Source organism: Bison bison, unplaced genomic scaffold (genome assembly GCF_000754665.1).
Source record: "Bison bison bison isolate TAMUID 2011002044 unplaced genomic scaffold, Bison_UMD1.0 scf7180017864180, whole genome shotgun sequence".
Taxonomy (NCBI): domain Eukaryota; kingdom Metazoa; phylum Chordata; class Mammalia; order Artiodactyla; family Bovidae; genus Bison; species Bison bison.
Genome location: NW_011494752.1, coordinates 3,463,877 through 3,484,839, shown reverse-complemented (window position 1 = coordinate 3,484,839; position 20,963 = coordinate 3,463,877). Strand labels below are relative to the sequence as shown.

The 20,963-nt window shown below is 38.0% G+C and overlaps 1 protein-coding gene across 3 annotated transcripts in view; it reads right to left on the bottom strand.

Moving 5' to 3' along the window:
- The window catches only part of FBXL20 (F-box and leucine-rich repeat protein 20), a 106,056-nt gene that overhangs the window by 42,684 nt on the left and 42,409 nt on the right, over nucleotides 1–20,963 (bottom strand). For all 3 annotated transcript variants that reach the window (XM_010842672.1, XM_010842673.1, XM_010842674.1), the window contains exon 2: nucleotides 7,666–7,727. In XM_010842672.1, coding sequence (XP_010840974.1) covers nucleotides 7,666–7,727 — 62 coding nt within the window. The remainder of the gene's footprint in view (nucleotides 1–7,665; nucleotides 7,728–20,963) is intronic.

Below are 20,963 nucleotides of genomic sequence, written 5' to 3'. Positions count from 1 at the left end.
TTCAAATCGTGAAAGATGATGCTGTGAAAGTGCTGTACTCAATATGCCAGCAAATCTGGAAAACTCAGCAGTGGCCACAGGACTGGAAAAGGTCAGTTTTCATTCCAATCCTAAAGAAAGGCAATGCCAAAGAAGGTTCAAACTACCACACAATTGCACTCATCTCACACACTAGTGAAGTAATGCTCAAAATTCTCCAAGCCAGGCTTCAGCAATATGTGAACTGTGAACTTCCTGATGTTCAAGCTGGTTTTAGAAAAGGCAGAGGAACCAGAGATCAAATTGCCAACATCCTCTGGATCATGGAAAAAGCAAGAGAGTTCCAGAAAAACATCTATTTCTGCTTTACTGACTATGCCAAAGCCTTTGACTGTGTGGATCACAATAAACTGTGGAAAATTCTGAAAGAGATGGGAATACCAGACCACCTGACCTGCCTCTTGAGAAATCTGCATGCAGGTCAGGAAGCAACTGTTAGAACTGGACATGGAACAACAGACTGGTTCCAAATAGAATAAGGAGTACGTCAAGGCTGTATATTGTCACTCTGCTTATTTAACTTATATGCAGAGTACATCATGAGAAACGCTGGACTGGAAGAAACACAAGCTGGAGTCAAGACTGCCGGGAGAAATATCAATAACCTCAGATATGCAGATGATACCACCCTTAAGGCAGAAAGTGAAGAGGAACTAAAAAGCCTCTTGAAGGTGAAAGTGGAGAGTGAAAAAGTTGGCTTAAAGCTCAACATTCAGAAAATGAAGATCATAGCATCCGGTCCCATCACTTCATGGGAAATAGATGGGGAAACAGTGGAAACAGTGTCAGACTTTATTTTTTGGGGCTCCAAAATCACTGCAGATGTTGACTGCAGCCATGAAATTAAAAGACGCTTACTCCTTGGAAGGAAAGTTATGACCAACCTAGATAGCATATTCAAAAGCAGAGACATTACTTTGCCAACAAAGGTTCGTCTAGTCAAGGCTATGGTTTTTCCTGTGGTCATGTATGGATGTGAGAGTTGGACTGTGAAGAAGGCTGAGCGCCGAAGAATTGATGCTTTTGAACTGTGGTGTTGGAGAAGACTCTTGAGAGTCCCTTGGACTGCAAGGAGATACAACCAGTCCATTCTGAAGGAGATCAGCCCAGGGATTTTTTTGGAGGGAATGATGCTGAAGCTGAAACTCCAGTACTCTGGCCACCTCATGTGAAGAGTTGACTCATTGGAAAAGACTCTGATGCTGGGAGGGATTGAGGGCAGGAGGAGAAGGGGACGAGAGAGGATGAGATGGCTGGATGGCATCACTGACTCGAAGGATGAGTCTCAGTGAACTCCGGGAGTTGGTGATGGACAGGGAGGCCTGGCGTGCTGCGATTCATGGGGTTGCAAAGAGTCGGACACGACTGAGCGACTGAACTGAGCTGAAGGTGTTAATATAGGTTCATCTTTGGCAAACAAACAAATAAACAAAAAACATTCTGGTGGGTTATGTTGATAATGGGGGTGGAGGCCTGCATGTGTGAAGGGGCACGTGAGAAACCTCTGTACCTTCCTCTCATGTCACTGTAAACCTAAAACTGCTCTACAGAAGCAAATCCTTTAAAAGAAAGAAAGAAAGCTGAAGGACTACAAAGGACAAGAATGAGGCCTCATTACTGAACTTCAGCATTCTGCTAATGTAGAATAAAAATATACATCTTTTATTCTCTCACCAATTGCAGTAGCAAACTCAAATGAAAATGCATCATACATACATGGTACGGGAAAAAACAGCCTAAACATATGCTTATGTTCATAAAGAGTCATATATGTAACTGTGTTAAAAATTACTGTGTTAAAAATCAGTATGAAACAAAATGTATCACCTGAACCCCTGCCCCCCAAAAGGTTTAAGGGGACATAATTTAATTATTTTTTGATATCTCGTGGCTTTCATAAAGAACATCAATTATCATTCTATTCAGTGAAATCCTCACGAGTAACTAAGTCACTAAAAAAACTTCTCTTCATTAAATAAACAACCCTGTACTGTAATATTTTTGAATGTTACTATTTTTAATTGATGTAACTCTGATTTATAACACTGTATAAGTCTCATGTGTAGAACACTGTATTTCTACTTCTGTATACCCTACAACATGCTCACCACCCAAAATTTATTTTCTATTAATTCACCATACAGTTGACCCCCTTTATACCTTTCCCACCACCCTTTCTCATCTGGGAACCACTACTCTTCTCAATCCTACATGTTTGTTTTTGTTGGTTTTCTTTTTTTTTCTTTCTTGTTTTCTTTCCTTTTTTAAGCCACACTGTGCAGCACACAGAATCTCAGTTCTCCAACCGGATGCCCCCTGAACTGGAAGCTCAGAGCTCTAAACAGTGAACCACCAGAAAAGTTTGCTTTTAAAATTAGTTTTTATATATTCTCTCTTATTGTCAGATTGCTAATAATAAACTCAGTGGACCCTCTATCAACATAACTCTTCTGATCCCATATTTACTGATATTCATAATTGAATTTGTGTTAACCGTGTTTAACGAAAAAAATAAAGAGTAAATGGGAACTGAGAAATGGCTGGCATGTATCCTTTAAGTAAAATGCACATTTGATCTTCCAGCTTGCTTTCTGTTTCTCTGATTTGTTCTGGATAATTGAAAAGACTAGAAAATGAAATGGTCAGTAAGAGCAATATTGTTTTTCTGTTCTTTGATTCAGGAACATCTGCCAATGCATCTTAAAGGTGAGAGATGATCACTTTTGGTAGTCTGAGTATCTAGTCACATCATTTTATGGTCTATGAGTAAAAAATAGAATTAACAGTAATATACATGACACTTTATTGCACTTCCTATGTGCTGGGCACTCTTTCTAGTAAGAACTTCATATTTATCAACCCTTTGGATCCTTGTTTGTTGTTTAGTTGCCAAGTCGTGTCCAAATCTTTCAAGACTCCATGGACTGTAACTCACCATTTCTTTCCCCAGGGGATCTTCTCAATCCAGGGGATTGAACCTGCCTCTCCTGCACTGGCAGGCGAAGTCCTTACCACTAAGTCACTAGGGAGGATTTTAGTACTTTCCTAAAAGGTAGGTACTAAAATCTTCAGTTTACAGCTAGTAAATGACAAAATGCAGGTGTTGAGATTTCAGAGCTGATGTTTCTAACCATTATGCCCTTAAAAGTAAGAAAACACACTCCCCTATCCACCCTGAACTCCTGGCAATTAAAGTGAATGAAAATACTAGATATTATCAGTGTTGTAAGCTTCCTGGAATAGAATATAATAAGACAGCATGTATACAGAAAAGAGTTCACATAGCAGTCCTATCCTTATTAGAAAGGCCCTTCAAACGTTGCTTGCACTGCTGCATCTTGGATGGCATTTGAGAATTTGGATTGCAGAGGTTTCCCACTATTCCCTGATAAGCTTCCCTGGTAGACATTTTACTTTTTTGTTGTAACTTATTTTTGGAGGAATTAAGCACACCCTGTGTGACTCCACTGGGAAAGGACTCTTAAAGGCAAAACCTGGTTTCCTATTTCACTCCATTCAGCCTTTTTTTTTTTTTAAGTGAAACAAGTGAAGTTTTATTTACTAGGAGGAAAAGAGTACAATACATTGGACAGACATACGGGCGGACTCTGCTTTGTATCTTTTCCCTGTAATAAATCATAGCTCTAAGTATGACTATATGCTGAGCCTTGAGTCCTCCCATAAAATCATCAAACTTAGGAGTACTTCAGGGGACCCAATACAGCATGATTATTTAGACAAACAACTCCAGCCAATTCATTCTTTCCATCTAACTTCAGAAAATTCATCTACCAACTCATATATACACATAACGTATTACATGATAATTATGAGTCAACACCCCAAGAGTTGAAAAATTAATGAAAAAAGTTTCAGATTCTTGTAAATAATGATAATCCTCATTCTGAAACTTCATTCTGTTTCATAGCTAAAAGGGCATGTGTGGGTTCAAACAGTCTTACTTACGACTCCTGTTATTTTTAAAGTTATCAATATCATTCTCAGAAGGAATCCTGAGAAACAAGTCACTTTACATTAGCTCTTGGAAAACAGAAGAGTCTCTGTCTTATAAACACTGACATTCATTTTTCAAGAGGTACTCCTAAAGATATGCACATGGTTCTGCTCTGAAAGGAAGTACTGTCAATTCTGCTAACTGAATTTCACATTATGCAAGCAGTGGATTCCAGCCTGCTGGAGCATTACTAATAAACTTTGTTTCAAAAGGAAAGGAGGAAAATCACTAAGTTAAAGTAAACTACAGCTAAGAAAAAACAAGAACACTTCCTTAATTCATTGGTAAATTGGCTGTGGCACTGAATTTGGCCCTAGCAACACAAGTTTTCCCCTTGTAGACTGATACATGTTGCACCAAATAATGTAATATGTAACTTAAAAAGCTAACCAAGCCAAATAGTCTATGCTACTTATTAAACTGTATTTTTTAAAACAGCTAATACACAGACATGGTATGAAATTCCAAATACACACACCCACAAATTTAGAAGCCACACAAAAAATCTGACCAATAAGTAATGACAGTAACAATATAACTCATAAAATAAAACACATATCCAGAAGTCTATACCATTATAAATAACTGAATAAATAAACATAACAGATGTGAAGGGTCTTCCTTATAGTAGAATTCTAATTAATAAATACAGGAAGAATTATGAAAATATAAAACCATGGCAAACATAACAATAGTAACTGTTTCAGGTAACATCAATGGAGGCTAAAATTAGTGGACAAAAATGAGTAACAGTACATAGGCTTAACGTATCTCCCACAAGATATTTATCAGGCTATTTAAGTTTCCTAAGGAAATATTACATTTAATGAATTTCAAAAAAATTACAAATGCCCTGGACAGAATTCATTAATATTTACACTAACTAACTGGCTCCCTGTTTAGTGTAATTTCAAAGATATCACAAAATTTTCTATTTGGCTTAATTGGTTTAAACAAAAAGTTGACCCATTGCCTGAAAGACAAATCAGTCAACCCATAGCTTCAGGTAATGGTAAGAAAAAGCCACTGAGATTCAGGAGTTGTTTGTGGTAACAAAAACTGGTTGATATAGGAATTCCTCTTTATCCAGTTTTCCCCCCAGTACTATCTGTTTTAGCAACTATAGGCCTTACAGTTCATCAACAGTTAACAGAGCAAAGGCAAAACAGTGACTAAATCAAAACCACAGTGAGATATTAACACTCCCCTATGGCTATTATCAAGAAGATAAGAAATAACAAGTGTTGGTGAGGATGTGGAGAAAAGAGAACCCTCATACACAGTTGGTGGGAATGTAAATTGGTACAGACGTTACAGAAAACAGTATGAGATTCTTAAGTAAAGATAGATCTACCATATAATCTCAGCAATCTTCAGCAATACGTGAACCGTGAACTTCCAGATGTTCAAGCTGGTTTTAGAAAAGGCAGAGGAATAGAGATTAAATTGCCAACATCTGCTGGATCACTGAAAAAGCAAGAGAGTTCCAGTAAAACATCTATTTCTGCTTTATTGACTATGCCAAAGCCTTTGACTGTGTGGATCACAATAAACTGTGGAAAATTCTCAAAGAGATGGGAATACCAGACCACCTGACCTGCCTCTTGAGAGACCTATGTGCAGGTCAGGAAGCAACAGTTAGAACTGGACATGAAACAGCAGACTGGTTCCAAATAGGATAAGGAGTACGTGAAGGCTGTATATTGTCACCCTGCTTATTTAACTTACATGCAGAGTACATCATGAGAAACGCTGAGCTGGAAGAAGCACAAGCTTCTAAAAGAAGCTAAAACAGTAACAACAAAAACCCCAACAAATTTTTAACTATGGGTTGTGATGGATATTAACTAGATTTACTGTGGTGATAATTTTGCAATATATTATTTTTTGCTGCATATATTATTATTGTTTTTTTGCTGCACCATGTGGGATCCAGGATCTTAATTCCCAACCAGGATTGAACCTGTACCCTCAGCAGTGGAAGCATGGAGTCTTAGCCACTGGACCGCCATTTTGCAATATATACAAATATCAAATCACTATGTTATATACCTGAAACTAATAGATTATATGTCAATTATATCTAAAAAAGGAAAAGAGGGGAGGGAGTGGGAGGGGAATGAGAAACGGTGTCTAAAGTTAGAAAGGGCCAGGGCAGGCAATGGTGCAGTGTAAAGAATTACAGAAGATGTTATCCGTGTCACCCTCATTTCTTGCCTATATTTCTTTAATAGCCTTCTTATTGCTTTCCACTCCAATCTCCCAATCTGGCTGGCACACAGTACCCAGGCTAATGCTTTAAAAATATAAACCAGATCATATTATTCCCCGTCACAACATGAGAGGTCTCATAGACCACTGTAAGGAATCTGAGTTTCATGACAAAAACAGAAAAACTCTAATAAAATATAAAAACATAAACACAGTATGATCACAGCATGATTGCTCAGTCATAGCCGACCCTTTGCTGCCCCATGGATTGTAGCCTGCTAGGCTCCCCTGTCCATGGAATTTTCCAGGCAAGAGTACTAGAGTGGGTTGCCATTTCCCACTCCAGGGGATCTTCCCAAACCAAGGATCGAACCTGCGTCTCTTGAGTCTCCTGCATTGGCAGGGAGCACTACCTGGGAAGCCCAATATTAAAAATAAGTGTGTCTTAACGTACTCAGTTTATGGTAACAATGAAGAACATAACCTAACGTACTCAGTTTATGGTAACAATGAAGAACATAACCTAAAGTACTCAGTTTATGGGAACAATGAAGAACGTAACCTAACGTACTCAGTTTATGGTAACAATGAAGAACATAACCTAACGTACTCAGTTTATGGGAACAATGAAGAACATAACCTTATTTAAATACATTCTTCTTTAAGATAGCTAAAATTTCACTGAAATTTATGGCATACTCAAAGATATTCAGAGTGCATTTTCCAATGGCTCTGGTAGTCTAGGATGTTTTTTCAACTATAGTCAATCAGCTCGTATGTATGTTTTACTTTCATGGAAAAAATCCATTTCAAGTTGAATTCAGTTCTTTTTTTTTTTTTTTCCTTAGCATTTTCAAAGTTTAAGTCCTAGGATTTAATCCCTGCTTCCAAGGATCTTGCAATCTAGTGGAGGACTCAGCATGCAAATACTTAGGAATGCCAGAAATACTCTTTTTTTTTTTTTGACTCATTCAGATTTTATGTAAGCCACTTGATTATTCTATGTGGTTGCTGTAGAATTTATTTTAGTTTTTACCAGCACTAGAGAGAGATATTTTTCATCCTGAAGTAGGGACTGGTTATGGGCTAGACAGCAGTACCAGCTATGACCAAGAAGATGCCCCTGAACACAGTAACTTCTAACATTTTGCAAAGACAATGTGCTTTTTTCAGTCATGCTATTCTAATAAAATCTCGAGTGTAATAGAGGAAAGTTTCAAGCAACTTTTTAAAAGGCCGTAATTCCTAGGATAAGACTGTTTAATAAAGGCATCAATAAATTTTAAAATTCAGATAATCCAGATCCTAAAGATACACAAAAATGAGCAAAAACTCTTAAGATTATTTTAAACAGGCAAATGTGATACAAAACAAAAAAACTATCATAAAGTTAGACTTACCGTAATAGGAGTTCTTTGGGAAGTTTTTTGTTGATTACAGCTTCATCGCTATTTGAGAACATCTGCAAAAACAAAATCATTGTGTCAAGTGCTACTTAACATTTTATTATGTTTAACTCAACAGTTTAGACTACCACCTGGTAGCTCAGACAGTAAAGCATCTGCCTACAATGTGGGAGACCCGGGTTCGATCCCTGGGTAGGGAAGATCCCCTGGAGAAGGAAATGGCAACTCAAGCCAGTTCTCTTGCCTGGACCGAGGAGCCTTGTAGGCTACAGTCCATGGGGTTGCAAAGAGTTGGACACGACTGAGCGACTTCACTTCAACAGTTTAGAGGTAATCCTCTTAGGAGAGAAGAGAATAACCACAATGGATGTTATAAACCAAAGTCATATTTTCAGAAACTCCTTAGGCTAAAAAATGTCTGAGACATTTAATTTGCTCTCTATCTTTATCTTTAGAGAAAAATTAACTAATAGCAGCCAGAAGGATGATATTATGTGCCAGGTGCTATTTTTAGTCTTTTTCATGTATTAATGTATCAAATCTTCTTATGACCCTTAATCTTCATTTTACATATAAGGAAACCGAGGTACAAAAAGTTTACTTGCTTAAAATTGTATCAGTACAGAGTGACCATTTGAAAAACCTTAAGGCAAGGTTATTTTTCAGATCTAACTCATATTTATTTGTTCATGGAGTTGTTCAGAAACCTAGGATAGGGAACATTCTCCTTCAAGTTTTATGAATCATGCAGAAAACTAATAGTGCTTCATAACCACAACCATATGCATTCTGGATGCACAAAGGATCACTCAAATTAATGAAATAACTCACAATGGGTATTTTTAAACAGACCCACAATTTCTTCCACTATAAGCTTGTCTAGTAAGCTACATTAAAAATAAAATATCTATATATCCAATAAAAAGTCAGGAAAGACAACACACATGTCACTGAAACTGAGGAATATGTTCAGTCCCTGCTATTAAGTATCACATAGATGCCTCTTGACTTCACACAGTGAACATTTACTGAACATCTTGTAAGTATTAGGCACCTTTCTAGGCAATTAAATACAAAGACAGTAAGATATTAGCTCTGTACTTAAGGGGTTCCTCCTCTACAATGAAGAACACGGAAATAAGCAAATACTAAATTTGGGCTGGCATCAAGGAGATAAGCTAGAAATACGTTAAAATTATAGTTGAAGTAAAAGACGATACAGATCTCTGTAAGATTATAGGAAATGAAAAAAAAAGCTGGAGAAAAAAGGAATTTTAAAGAAGCTACAGAGTTGCTGATGGAAAGCTGGATCATCTACTAAGTTTCAGTGTAGCAAACACACTATGTTATAATAAAGCTACTGACTGACAATCACATGCTTTAGGAAATTACCTGACATCAAAGAAAAATCTGCTTCCCTAAAATCTCTATCCATTAATGGAAGTTACTAAGAAAAAAATCATACTCCTTTTTGGTAAAACAGTCTTTCAAAATGAAGTCATCACACTTCCTCCTAAACAAATCTCAAATTTCACAGTTTCTAATTTTCTAAGACTCTTGACTATTATGATTATTCATTTTTTTTTGGCCACACCATGCAGGATTTTAGTTTCCCCCAGCAGGGATCCAACATACGCCCCCTGCAGTGGAAGCATGGAGTCTTAACCAGTGCACTGCTAGGGAAGTTCCATCATCATTCTTCTCTAGGTACACTTACGGGAAAGAATGCATGAAGGAGTTATAAAGTGTACCCTGAATAATCTAGGGTTGATGACATAAATAACAATATCTTGCAAACACAGCTAAATGTATCAAAAGTTGACACCTGCCTGGGGGACTTCTTAGCATACAACATGTATCTTAAGCTTGAGATCTTTGGAAAAAATTAAATTTTTAAGTATAAAATATCACTAAAGCACCCAATATAACAGACTATGCCCAACTCAAATCCAGAAAATATAAAAGATAATCGCTTTTATAGTAGAAATGCTGAACTCTTTATCTTGTATATTCAAAGTATTTAATTGAATACCCAGCAAGGCACTTTCTGCTCACTTGAATATAGACAATAATTAAACTGATAAAAAATATAAATCTGCTAGGTATTGTTCACACAACTTGTACAACTCTATATTTTTTTTAAAAAAAGGAACAAAAATCAAAAAATTTTCCCCCTAAGTTAGCCTAAATGGGCTTCCCTAGTAGCTCAGTTGGTAAAGAATCTGCCTGCATTGCAGGAGACCCCAGTTTGATTCCTGGGTCGGGAAGATCCCCTGGAGAAGGGAACGGCTACCCACTCCACTATTCTGGCTGGGAGAATTCCATGGACTATATACTCCATGGGGTCGCAAAGAGTCGGACACGACTGAGTGACTTTCACTTCACACTTCTTCAGCCTAAATAGGCCAAACACTGTTGTGTCTATATCAACATGAGGTATATGAAAAAGTAAAGAAGAAAAGGAATAGTGTTCTGGGAGTACCTGGGAACCTACTCCAAGTAGAGAAAGATCAATGGTTCACAAACTGTGGTCAAATAACTGCATCAGCATCACACAGGACCTTGTTAGAAATGCAAGTTCTTGGGTTGTACCCCAGATCTACAGCATCAGAAACAGGGTGCCAGATGTGGTGGAGGGAAAAGAGAGGCAACCTGTACTTTAACAAGCCCTCCAGGTGATACTGATGCTTCCTGAAGTCTGAGAATCAATGGACCAGAAAAAAAAGGATTGAGGACCCCAGAACTTATGAAATCATAGTTCTAACACAGAGTCAGAATATTTTATTATTTAAAGTGACATAGCAATGGAACTTAGAAAATAATCCTAGAGGTAGACACACATTAATTTTAGATGTTTTCTAGAAAATTCAAATGGCTTCCACTCTAGTTCATGATACTGTTTATAAAGTAAATACTTCACAGAAGCAACAGAATGTTTTAGACATCTTACTATTTCAGCTGAATCCAAACTCTAGATTTCTCATACAACATATAAAGATGTCAAAACCAATTAGACCAAGGATATAATTAATTAGAAAAATTTGTGAAGGTTTTAGATATTATTGTTTTAGAGAAGTCACTGTTCAAACATCTGACATTCTTAGTTATCTCATTTCATATTAATGTGCGGATATACAGTGTTAGTTGCTCAGTCATGTCTAACTCTTTGTGACCCCATGGACTACAGCCACCATACTCTGCTGTCCATAGAATTCTCCAGGCAAGAATACTGGAGAGGGTTGCCATTCCCTTCTTCAGACGATCTTCTAGACTCAGGGACTGAACCTACATCTCCTGCACTGCAGGCAAATTCTTCACCGTCTGAGTCATCAGGGATATATAATTACATATTTTAATAATCTGTCTGCAAACAATTACAAGGATGTGGGTATGGGGGTGGTGGGGGAACATGAGGGCAACTATAATATTCTCTCTCAATTATTTGTTTCAAGATAGGACATCATCCCCTAAACAGACACTGTAACAGCCCTCCTGTTACAGGGAGGGACATTCTTATATATTTATATAAGGGATATAAATATATCCCTTGTATATAGGGATAGGGCATTCTTATATATCCAGGTTTTAAAAAACCTAAGTGATTTGGTTTGTCATACATTAACATTTATTACTGCTTTGTATAAAACTGTAATTGTTTTTCTATAAATTACCTAGTTAAGAAATATTAATTGTGAAACTACTTTTTATAAACTGTAATTATAACAAAGAGCTCCTGAATAGTATGAAGAAGCATTTTTTGGCTATTATTTTAGCTTTCCTGATCAGTTTTGAAATCTTTGGCAAACTTTGGGAATTAGTTTACTAAAACAATGAATTTAAATGCTCAGCACACAACAAAGACACAGGAAACCAATTCAAGAGGTTTTAAATCCAGGATCTGAGTGGGAAATGGCAACTGGGTTTAATAAAGGAAATAGGAAAAGAAACACTTTCTCAACAGTGACCCCTGCTGATTAAAGTAAAGTATAGCTAACAACTCCAAAACCCAGAAATTAAAAGGTCTGACCTATATTATTCAAGCATTATAGAGGAAATAAAAGTTTAATATGCATTTTGGCACAGATTACTAGTATCCCCCAATATCCTTTCTACACGTCTAGAGTAACAGAACTCCCATTTTTTAGCTAACACATGGCTGTGTGGAAAGAAGACTTTATTTCCCATTACATTCTGGCCAATGGGATATAAGAAAAAGTGATGTGTACAGTATCAGGGGGCTTGGAGTGTCCTTAATGAGAGAGGGTGTGCCCCTTCTTTACTCCTTCCTCAATTATGCTGTTTGAAATGTGGTCAGGATGACTGAACTCCATCTTGTATCATGAAGCTGAAGACTACAGTTTAGAGATAAGCAGAAAACTAGAAAAAGCCTGCAGATGACTACAGAGACACCATACTTCTGGACTTACATATAAGAGAAAAATAAACTCCTATAATATTTAAGTCATTTAATTCAGTTGCACAATACTGAATGTATTGTACACTTTAAAAAGTACAGGGTGGCAATTTTTATATATATTTTTCCACAATTAAAAATTTTTAAGATTCTTTTTTCACATTTTAAAGTTTCCGAATTTAGGAATCATCTTACAATCAAAATCAAAAGCTTTTTTGTGTGTGATATATAAAATAATGGTACATTTTATAAATCGCAGTAACTTTTAATTACAGATAGCAATTACAGTATGACCAAGAGAAGGAAAACAGAACTAAAATAAGAACGAAGGACCACATACTTCTCTTCAAACAGGCTCTGTGCTTTTTGTTCATGTTATCTTCTCAAGAGCACCCGTGCAACCAAACTTGCCTATTCTGTCAATAGAAATCGATTAACGCCCACTGGACATGTTATCTGTGTCATGAAACCTTTTCCAATCATCCTAACTGGATGTGACTGTTCCCTTCTCAGATAAAATCCCAAAGCACCCTGGGCTGGTATGGTGTCCAATATATAAGACTGTACGCTCTGATATAATGACGAAGGGGGCCTTGTCCGTTTAGTTCACCACAGTACAGTCAGTGAACAACACAATGCCTATAAATTCCTGAACCAATGAATGTCATTTTTACTAAACAGATCAGGAAATATTTTCTGACTGTAAATTCACATCAGACCTCCATGCTTTGTTCACTTCATATCTATCTCGGTGGTGGAGGGGAGGGGAAGGGAGACAAAGGAAACGGAGGGATATGGTTGGGAAGGGAGATGAGAGGAGGGGAGGGAAAAAGAAATTTAATAAATTGAATGTTACTCTAAATTCATCAAATAACGTGCAAATAACATGAATTTATTTCAGCAACAGACTGAATAATATTACAAAATATAACAGTAATATTATAAAATATAACAAATAAAACACATGAAGAAAAAAGTTTGGATACTCAACTTATTATCCCCTTCCTTAAAAAAAAAGTTGTAATAATTGCAAAGTTTTCACCAGTATGGTATTTTATCTGTATACAGAAATTTTAGCAGCTTCATTAGGGCATAATTCACATAGCATAAAATTCACTGGTTTTCAGTGTACACTGCAATGATTTTTAGTAAATTTACAAAGCCGTCAGACCATCACTACCACTCAGTTTTGATGAATTCCAACATCCCCAAAATATCATTCATGCCCATCAGCAATCAATCTTTAAGTAACTACTCATCTGCTTTCTGTCTCTGTAGATTTTTCTTTATGAGCATTAAAAAAAATAGAATCATAAAATAATGCAATTTTTTGGACGTGGCTTCTTTTATTCTGCGTGTTTTTGAAGTTCATCTATGTTGTAGCACGTACTAGTAGTTCATTCCTTTTTATTGCTGAATAGTATTTCAGCATATGAAATTACAAATTTTGTTTATTCATTCCTAGCTAACATTTGAATTGTTACACTTGCTTTGGGTTGAAATAGGTTCCTATTTCTCTTGGATAAAATCTAAAATGGAGAGTTTATGGCTTGTATCATATGGTTAAGTTTATTTTAAACTTTTAAATTGATATCCAAAGTAGCTGTACCATTTTATATTCCCACCAGCAATGTATAAGGTTTCCAGTCTGTCCGTATCTTACCATACAGGGCATTTGGGATCTCCAAACAGGGATCGAACCCTGCAATGGAAACAAGGAGTCTTAATCACTGGACCTCTATGGAAGTCTCATGTTGACTTTATTTCAGCTAGTCTAATTTATTTGGGGGGGCTCTAAAATCACTGCAGATGGTGACTGCAGCCATGAAATTAAAAGACGCTTGCTCCTTGGAAAGAAAGTTATGACCAACCTAGACAGCATATTAAAAAGCAGAGACATTACTTTGCCAACAAAGGTCCGTCTAGTCAAGGCTATGGTTTTTCCAGTGGTCATGTATGGATGTGAGTGTTGGACTATAAAGAGGGCTGAGCACAGAAGAAATGATGCTTTTGAACTGTGGTGTTGGAGAAGACTCTTGAGTCCCTTGGACTGAAAGGAGGTCAAACCAGTCCATCCTAAAGGAAATCAGTCCTGGGTGTTCATTGGAAGGACTGATGTTGAAGCTGAAACTCCAATACTTGGCACCACGTGATGCGAAGAGCTGACTCATTTGAAAAGACCCTGATGTTGGGAAAGATTGAAGGCAGGAGGAGAAGGGGAGCACAAGGTGAGATGGTTAGATCGCATCACCAACTCAATGGACATGAGTTTGGGTAAACTCCGGGAGTTGGTGATGGACAGGGAGGCCTGGCGTGCTGCGGTTCATGGGGTCGCAAAGAGTCAGACACGACTGAGCGACTGAACTGAGCTGAATGGGGTGTTATTATGGTACCAATTTGCATCTCCCTAATTACTAATGCTGTTGGGCATCTTTTCATGTGCTTTTTGGCTGTTCAAATGACTTCTTGGGTGAAATATGCATTCAAATCATTTACCCTTTTGAGTTGTTTAATTTCTTAGATTTAGGGGCTCTTTATATTAATATATTTTGAATACACATTCATTATCTACTCTATGACTTGTAAATATTTTCTCCCATTCTGTGTTATTTCTATTTCTTAATGGTGTCTTTCAAAGAACACTTTTTTAAAAAAGAGTATTTTTAATTTTGGTAAGGTCCAATTTATCTTTTTTTTTTAAACAGATAATACTTTTGATATCATATATGTGAACTTTGCCAAACCAAAGGTTATGCAGTTGTCTTCTAATTCAGAAAAATTTAAAGCCATGCCTAGCTGACTCAACCAGACACAATGGCCTCTAAGCAGCTAGAAGGAATATATGCCACAGCAGACAGACACAACCAAAATAGGGAGAGGTCTGTCTTAAAAAGAGTTATAATGATGTAGCTTTTGGGACATGGAATAATACAAATTAGATTCATAGAAAATCCCAGAAATTTTAAAGGAAGTTGTACCTGCTGGGTACAACTACAACAAGGGACAGAGACTATTTAAAATGAAAGGAGACCTCTGGACTCCCAACTTTCTGTAGGGAGGAAGTACCCTGAGGTATTTCTTATGTAAAAGGAGAACCTCTCAGAAAGCAGTGTTAAGAGCTCATGACGCAGTACTAAGAATCACAGAGAACAGTGGATTAGGGAACCATTCCCAGGAAGTAGAACTGGGCCCCAGTCAAGGCACATTTCCTGCTCCTGTGTTACCAAAAGTCAGATCCAACTGTTTGCCAACACTTGAGAGGCAAGGTTGGTGGAAAGGAAAAGTTGCTTTATTTCAGAGGCCAGCAACCAGGACCAAGGGTAGACTTGTGTCCAAAGGTCAGCTCCTCCACTGACAATCAGTGGGCAAGAGGTTTTTTTTTTTTTTTTGAATTGAATTATTAGACCCCAGCCTCAGATATCCAATTTATTTGGCTATCTGATTTATTTAGTTTGGGATGGGTTGTTCACTGGTACTTTTAAAAAATATTTATTTGGGGGTTGCGGTAGGTTTAGTTGCGGCATGCAAGATCTTTCATTGCAGCGTGCAAGCTTCTCTCTAGCTGTAGCACCCAGGCTCAACAGTTGTGGCACTCAAGCTTAGTTGCCCTGCAGCACATGCAATCTTGTTCCCCAACCAAGGATCAAACCCACATTCCCTGTGTTACAAGGCAGATTCTTAACCACTAGGCCACCAGGGAAGAGCCAAGGCAAGAGCTTTTGAAGGAGAGTTTCAGGTGTGTTTATAGGCCAAGGGAGGGGGCTACAGTCAGCTCCGACAGGCATCTTGAAATTGGTTATGCAGTGGTCTCGTCAGTGCCATCTTGATTTTATTGCCCATGAAGAAGAACTTAAGGCCCTTGACTTTGCTTAATAACTGAACAATTATTGGTTTTGTTTGTTTTCCTTTGCTTCTGCATTTTCTTGATTCTCTGTTAAACTTACTCTTCAGCTAAAGATTTTCTACAGACAAAAGGCAGGCAGAGGACATGGGGGAGAAGGAACACAGGGTTCTGCTCTGTTTTAGCTGCAGTATGTGACCCTGACAACATGTCTACTACATTTCAGGGCTGATGCGTGCATGTGTGCATGCTAAGTTGCTTCAATCATGTACGACTCTTTGTGACCTCATGACCATAGCTCAGCTAGCTCCATTGTCCATGAGATTCTCCAGGCAAGAATACTGGAGTGGGTTGCCATGCCCTCTTCCAAGGATCTTCCTGACCCAGGGGTCGAACCTGAGTCTCTTATGTCTCCTGCACTGGCAGGCAGGTTCCTTAACACTAGTGCCGCCTGGGAAGCCCTTGCCTCCTGTTATTCCCCCTTTTTTTGGGGAATATTACCGTTATTTTACCTCTTTGAATAACAGTGTATGTTGAGTGTATGGGGCAGATAACTTTTCTTTTTAGTTCACAAGTCTCTGGATCAAGAGGAATTGCAGGTAAGTACCCTCATTTCAGTTCAGTTCAGTTGCTCAGTTGAGTCTGACTCTCTGCGACCTCATGGACTGTAGCATGCCAGGCTTCCCTGACCATCACCAACTCCTGAAGTTTACTCAAACTCACGTCCAGGGAGTCGGTGATGTCATCCAACCATCTCATCCTCTGTCACCCTCTTCTCCCACCTTCAATCTTTCCGAGTCTCAGGGTCTTTTCAAAAGAGTCAGTTCTTCGCATCAGTACCCTCATCCACCTCTAAATTTGATACTGATGATAAGTTACAGGTATTCACCATTGTTTATTTACACTTTTTTATTTTTACAGGTTATTTGTCTTTGGAGAAGATTTTGGAGGTCTTGGGAGAGAATGCTTTGCATGTGACAAGAATGCGAATCACTGGAGCCAAAGGGCAGACCATGGTAGAACATTATAATAAGGGCCTCCAAAGAATCTTATCTCCTTGCTACAATACCCTTTGGCAATGGGTACTCCCTTCAATAAGTGGAGTCTATTTTCCCAGCCTTTGCATCCGAGTTCACATGATTTTTGATCTGATCAAAACAAAAAGCAAACAAACAAAAAAACGGTGTGTGTGTGAACATAACACTGATTTCCAAGTAATGGAAACTTTAATTTTTGAAACACTCCTGCTACTATGTTAGAAAGCCCAAGATAACCTTCTGCATGATGACAGGCCTTGTGGAAAAAGAGTACCAGCTGATAGTGACACCAAGATCTCAGACTGTAAGTGAGGCCATCTTAGATGCTCAAGCCCCTGCCAAGCCACCAGAGGACTGCAGCCTTGCCAGTGATCTTTTTGAGTGACTAGCAGAAGAACTGCCAGGCCGGATAACTGTTTCAAGCCACTAAGTTTCAGAGTGGTTGTTAGACAGCAAAAGCTGTGAAAACAGGTTCTCCTTTTAAAAAGTGTATGACTTGTGATCTAAATTTCAAAGATTTAAATAAAATTAGAGATATACAGAAGTAGCCCAACATAGGTAAAATCTTTTGCTGGGAAGAAAATTTCTGGGAGAGATTAAGGATGAACTGCCATAGAGAAGTCCAGAGTTGAAGCTGCAGAGTTTTTTAAAACAATTTTTTCCTATAAGTAATTTTTACTGATTATGCCATTCCCTCACTCAACCAACAGCAGATGTTTTTCCAATTGGTTAGATTTTCTTGCCAAAATCTTAAGAGGAAAAACATTTTTGTATGGCTAAATAAACCTAAAACCAAATAAGTACGTAATTCCTCCACCCAACATCTTGTCCTTAGTAGAAATATAATTGCTTTTTAGAAGCAAACTGCTGCCAGTGCATTACCATCTCATGACTAAATTTATCCTAAGAAAGAAATCTGTAGATAAAAGCACCAATGAAGGGATACATTTAGAAAACAGATACATTACTTAACAGGTCAAACTTTCTGCTTTGGATGCCTTCTAACATCTGATTAAATATTCCAAGATTTTCTTTTATCCTGACTTCTACTTATTTAACCAAAATCAATATCCACTACCAATTCAATATCCAGAATATAAGCACACACTTCTATTCTATTCTTTGGGTTGCCACTTTCTCCTCCTTGGGATCTTCCTGACCCAAGGACTGAACCCGTGTCTCCTGCATTGGCAGGAGGATTCTCTACCATTGAGCCGCTTGGAAGCTCTACCCCATTACATACACACAAAAGAACTAGTAGATACAAAAAGGCCATGATGGGATCTGACTCAGGATTAGCAAGCATTTAACTGAATCTCATATTATCAGAGGGGGCAGTAAATCAAGGGAAAGTAAGGTTTGATTTCCTCATGTACAAACTCTAGTCAATGTGCCAGAAACTGAAAACTGGCAGGATGTGTGGAATTTTCCAAGACATATGTCAGATAGTAATTTTACAACTCAGTCACAAACACACATTCTAAATCATCTTACTGCTATGGAAATATTTCCAAAGCAATGGTATTTTAATACAGCCATGTTACTTATTTGTAGAAAAAGAATTCCCCTGTTTTAGATAATGTAAGAAACAAAGTACACAGTACCCAAGACATCCTAACTGCATGCCAGAAATTATATTTTAGATTTAAAGGGAACAAAAAGAAACAATATGCTAAATTAGAAAGATTCTTTAAAAGGGAAAGGAAGAAATAACTCTGTAAGAAAGGCATTAAAGAAGAGTGATATCAAGTTAATAGACCAAGGAAATCTATTAGACTTTTTAGGCCATGATATGAACTACTGGAGATCAGTGGAGAAATAACTCCAGAAAGAATGAAGAGACAGAGCCAAAGCAAAAACAACACCCAGTTGTGGATGTGACTGGTGATAGAAGTAAGGTCCGATGCTGTAAGGAGCAATATTGCATAGGAACCTGGAATGTTAGGCCCATGAATCAAGGCAAATTGGAAGTGGTCAAATGTGAGATGACAAGAGTGAACGTCAACATTCTAGGAATCAGCGAACTAAAATGGACTTGAATGGGTGAATTTAACTCAGATGACCATTATATCTACTACTGGGGGCAGGAATCCCTTAGAAGAAATGGAGTACCCATCAGTCAACAAAAGAGTCCAAAACGCAGTACTTGGATGCAATCTCAAAAATGACAGAATGTTCTCTGTTCGTTTCCAAGGCAAACCATTCAATATCACGGTAATCCAAGTCTATGCCCTGAGCAGTAACACTGAAGAAGCTGGTAGAATGGTTCTATGAGGACCTACAAGACCTTTTAGAGCTAACACCCAAAAAAGATGTCCTTTTCATTATAGGGGACTGGAATGCAAAAGTAGGAAGTCAAGAAACACCTGGAGTAACAGGCAAATTTGGCCTTGGAATACGGAATGAAGCAGGGCAAAGACTAATAGAGTTTTGCCAAGAAAATGCACTTGTCATAGCAAACACTCTCTGTCATAGCAAACACTCTCTTCCAACAACACAAAAGAAGGCTCTACACATGGACTTGACCAGATGGCCAACACCAAAATCAGACTGATTATATTCTTTGCAGCCAAAGATGGAGAAGCTCTATACAGTCAGCAAAAACAAGACCAGGAGATGACTGTGGCTCAGATCATGAACTCCTTATGCTAAATTCAGACTGAAATTGAAGAAAGTGGGGGAAACTACTAGACCATTCAGGTATGACCTAAATCAAATCCCTTATGATTATACAGTGGAAGTGAGAAATAGATTTAAGGGACTAGATCTGATAGAGTGCCTGATGAACTATGGATGGAGGTTCGTGACATTGTAGAGGAGATAGGAATCAAGACCATCCCCAAGAAAAAGAAATGTCAAAAAGCAAAATGGCTGTCTGAGGAGGTCCTACAAATAGATGTGAAAAGAAGAGAAGTGAAAAGCAAAGGAGAAAAGGAAAGATACACGCATTTGAATGCAGAGTTCCAAAGAATAGCAAGGAGAGGTAAGAAAGCCTTTCTCAGTAATCAGTGCAAAGACACAGAGGAAAATAAGAGAATGGGAAAGACTAGAGATCTCTTCAAGCAAAGTAGAGATACCAAGGGAACATTTCATGCAAAGATGGGCTCAATAAAGGACAGAAATGGTATGGACCTGACAGAAGCAGAAGATATTAAGAAGAGGTGGCAAGAATACACAGAAGAACTGTACAAAAAAGATCTTCACGCCCCAGATAATCAGGATGGTGTGATCACTCACCTAGAGCCAGACATTCTGGAATGTGAAGTCAGGTGGGCCTTAGGAAGCATCACTACAAACAAAGCTAGTGGAGGTGATGGAATTCCAGGTGAGCTATTTCAAATCCTAAAAGATGACGTTGTGAAAGTGCTATGCTCAATATGCCAGCAAATTTGGAAAACTCAGCAGTGGCCACAAACTGGAAAAGGTCAGTTTTCATTCCAATCCCAAAGAGAGGCAATGTCAAAGAGTGCTCAAAATACCACACAATTGCACTCATCTCACACACTAGTAAAGTAATGCTCAAAATTCTCCAAGCCAGGTTTCAAAAGTACATGAACTGTAAACTTCCAGATGTTCAAGCTGGATTTAGAAAAGGCAGAGGAACCAGAGATCAAACTGCCAACATCTGCTGGATCATTGAAAAAGCAAGAGAATTCCAAAAAAACATCTATTTCTGTTTTATTGACTATGCCAAAGCCTTGACTGTGTGGATCACAATAAACTGTGGAAAATTCTGAAAAAGATGAGAATACCAGACCACCTGACCTTCCTCTTGAGAAATCTGTATGCAGGTCAGGAAGCAACAGTTAGAACTGGACATGGAACAACAGACTGGTTCCAAATTGGGAAAGGAGTATGTCAAGCCTGTATATTGTCACCCTGCTTATTTAACTTATATGCAGAGTACATCATGAGAAACACTAGGCTGGATGAAGCACAAGTTGGAATCAAGACTGCCAGGAGAAATATCAATAATCTCAGATATGCAGATGATACCACC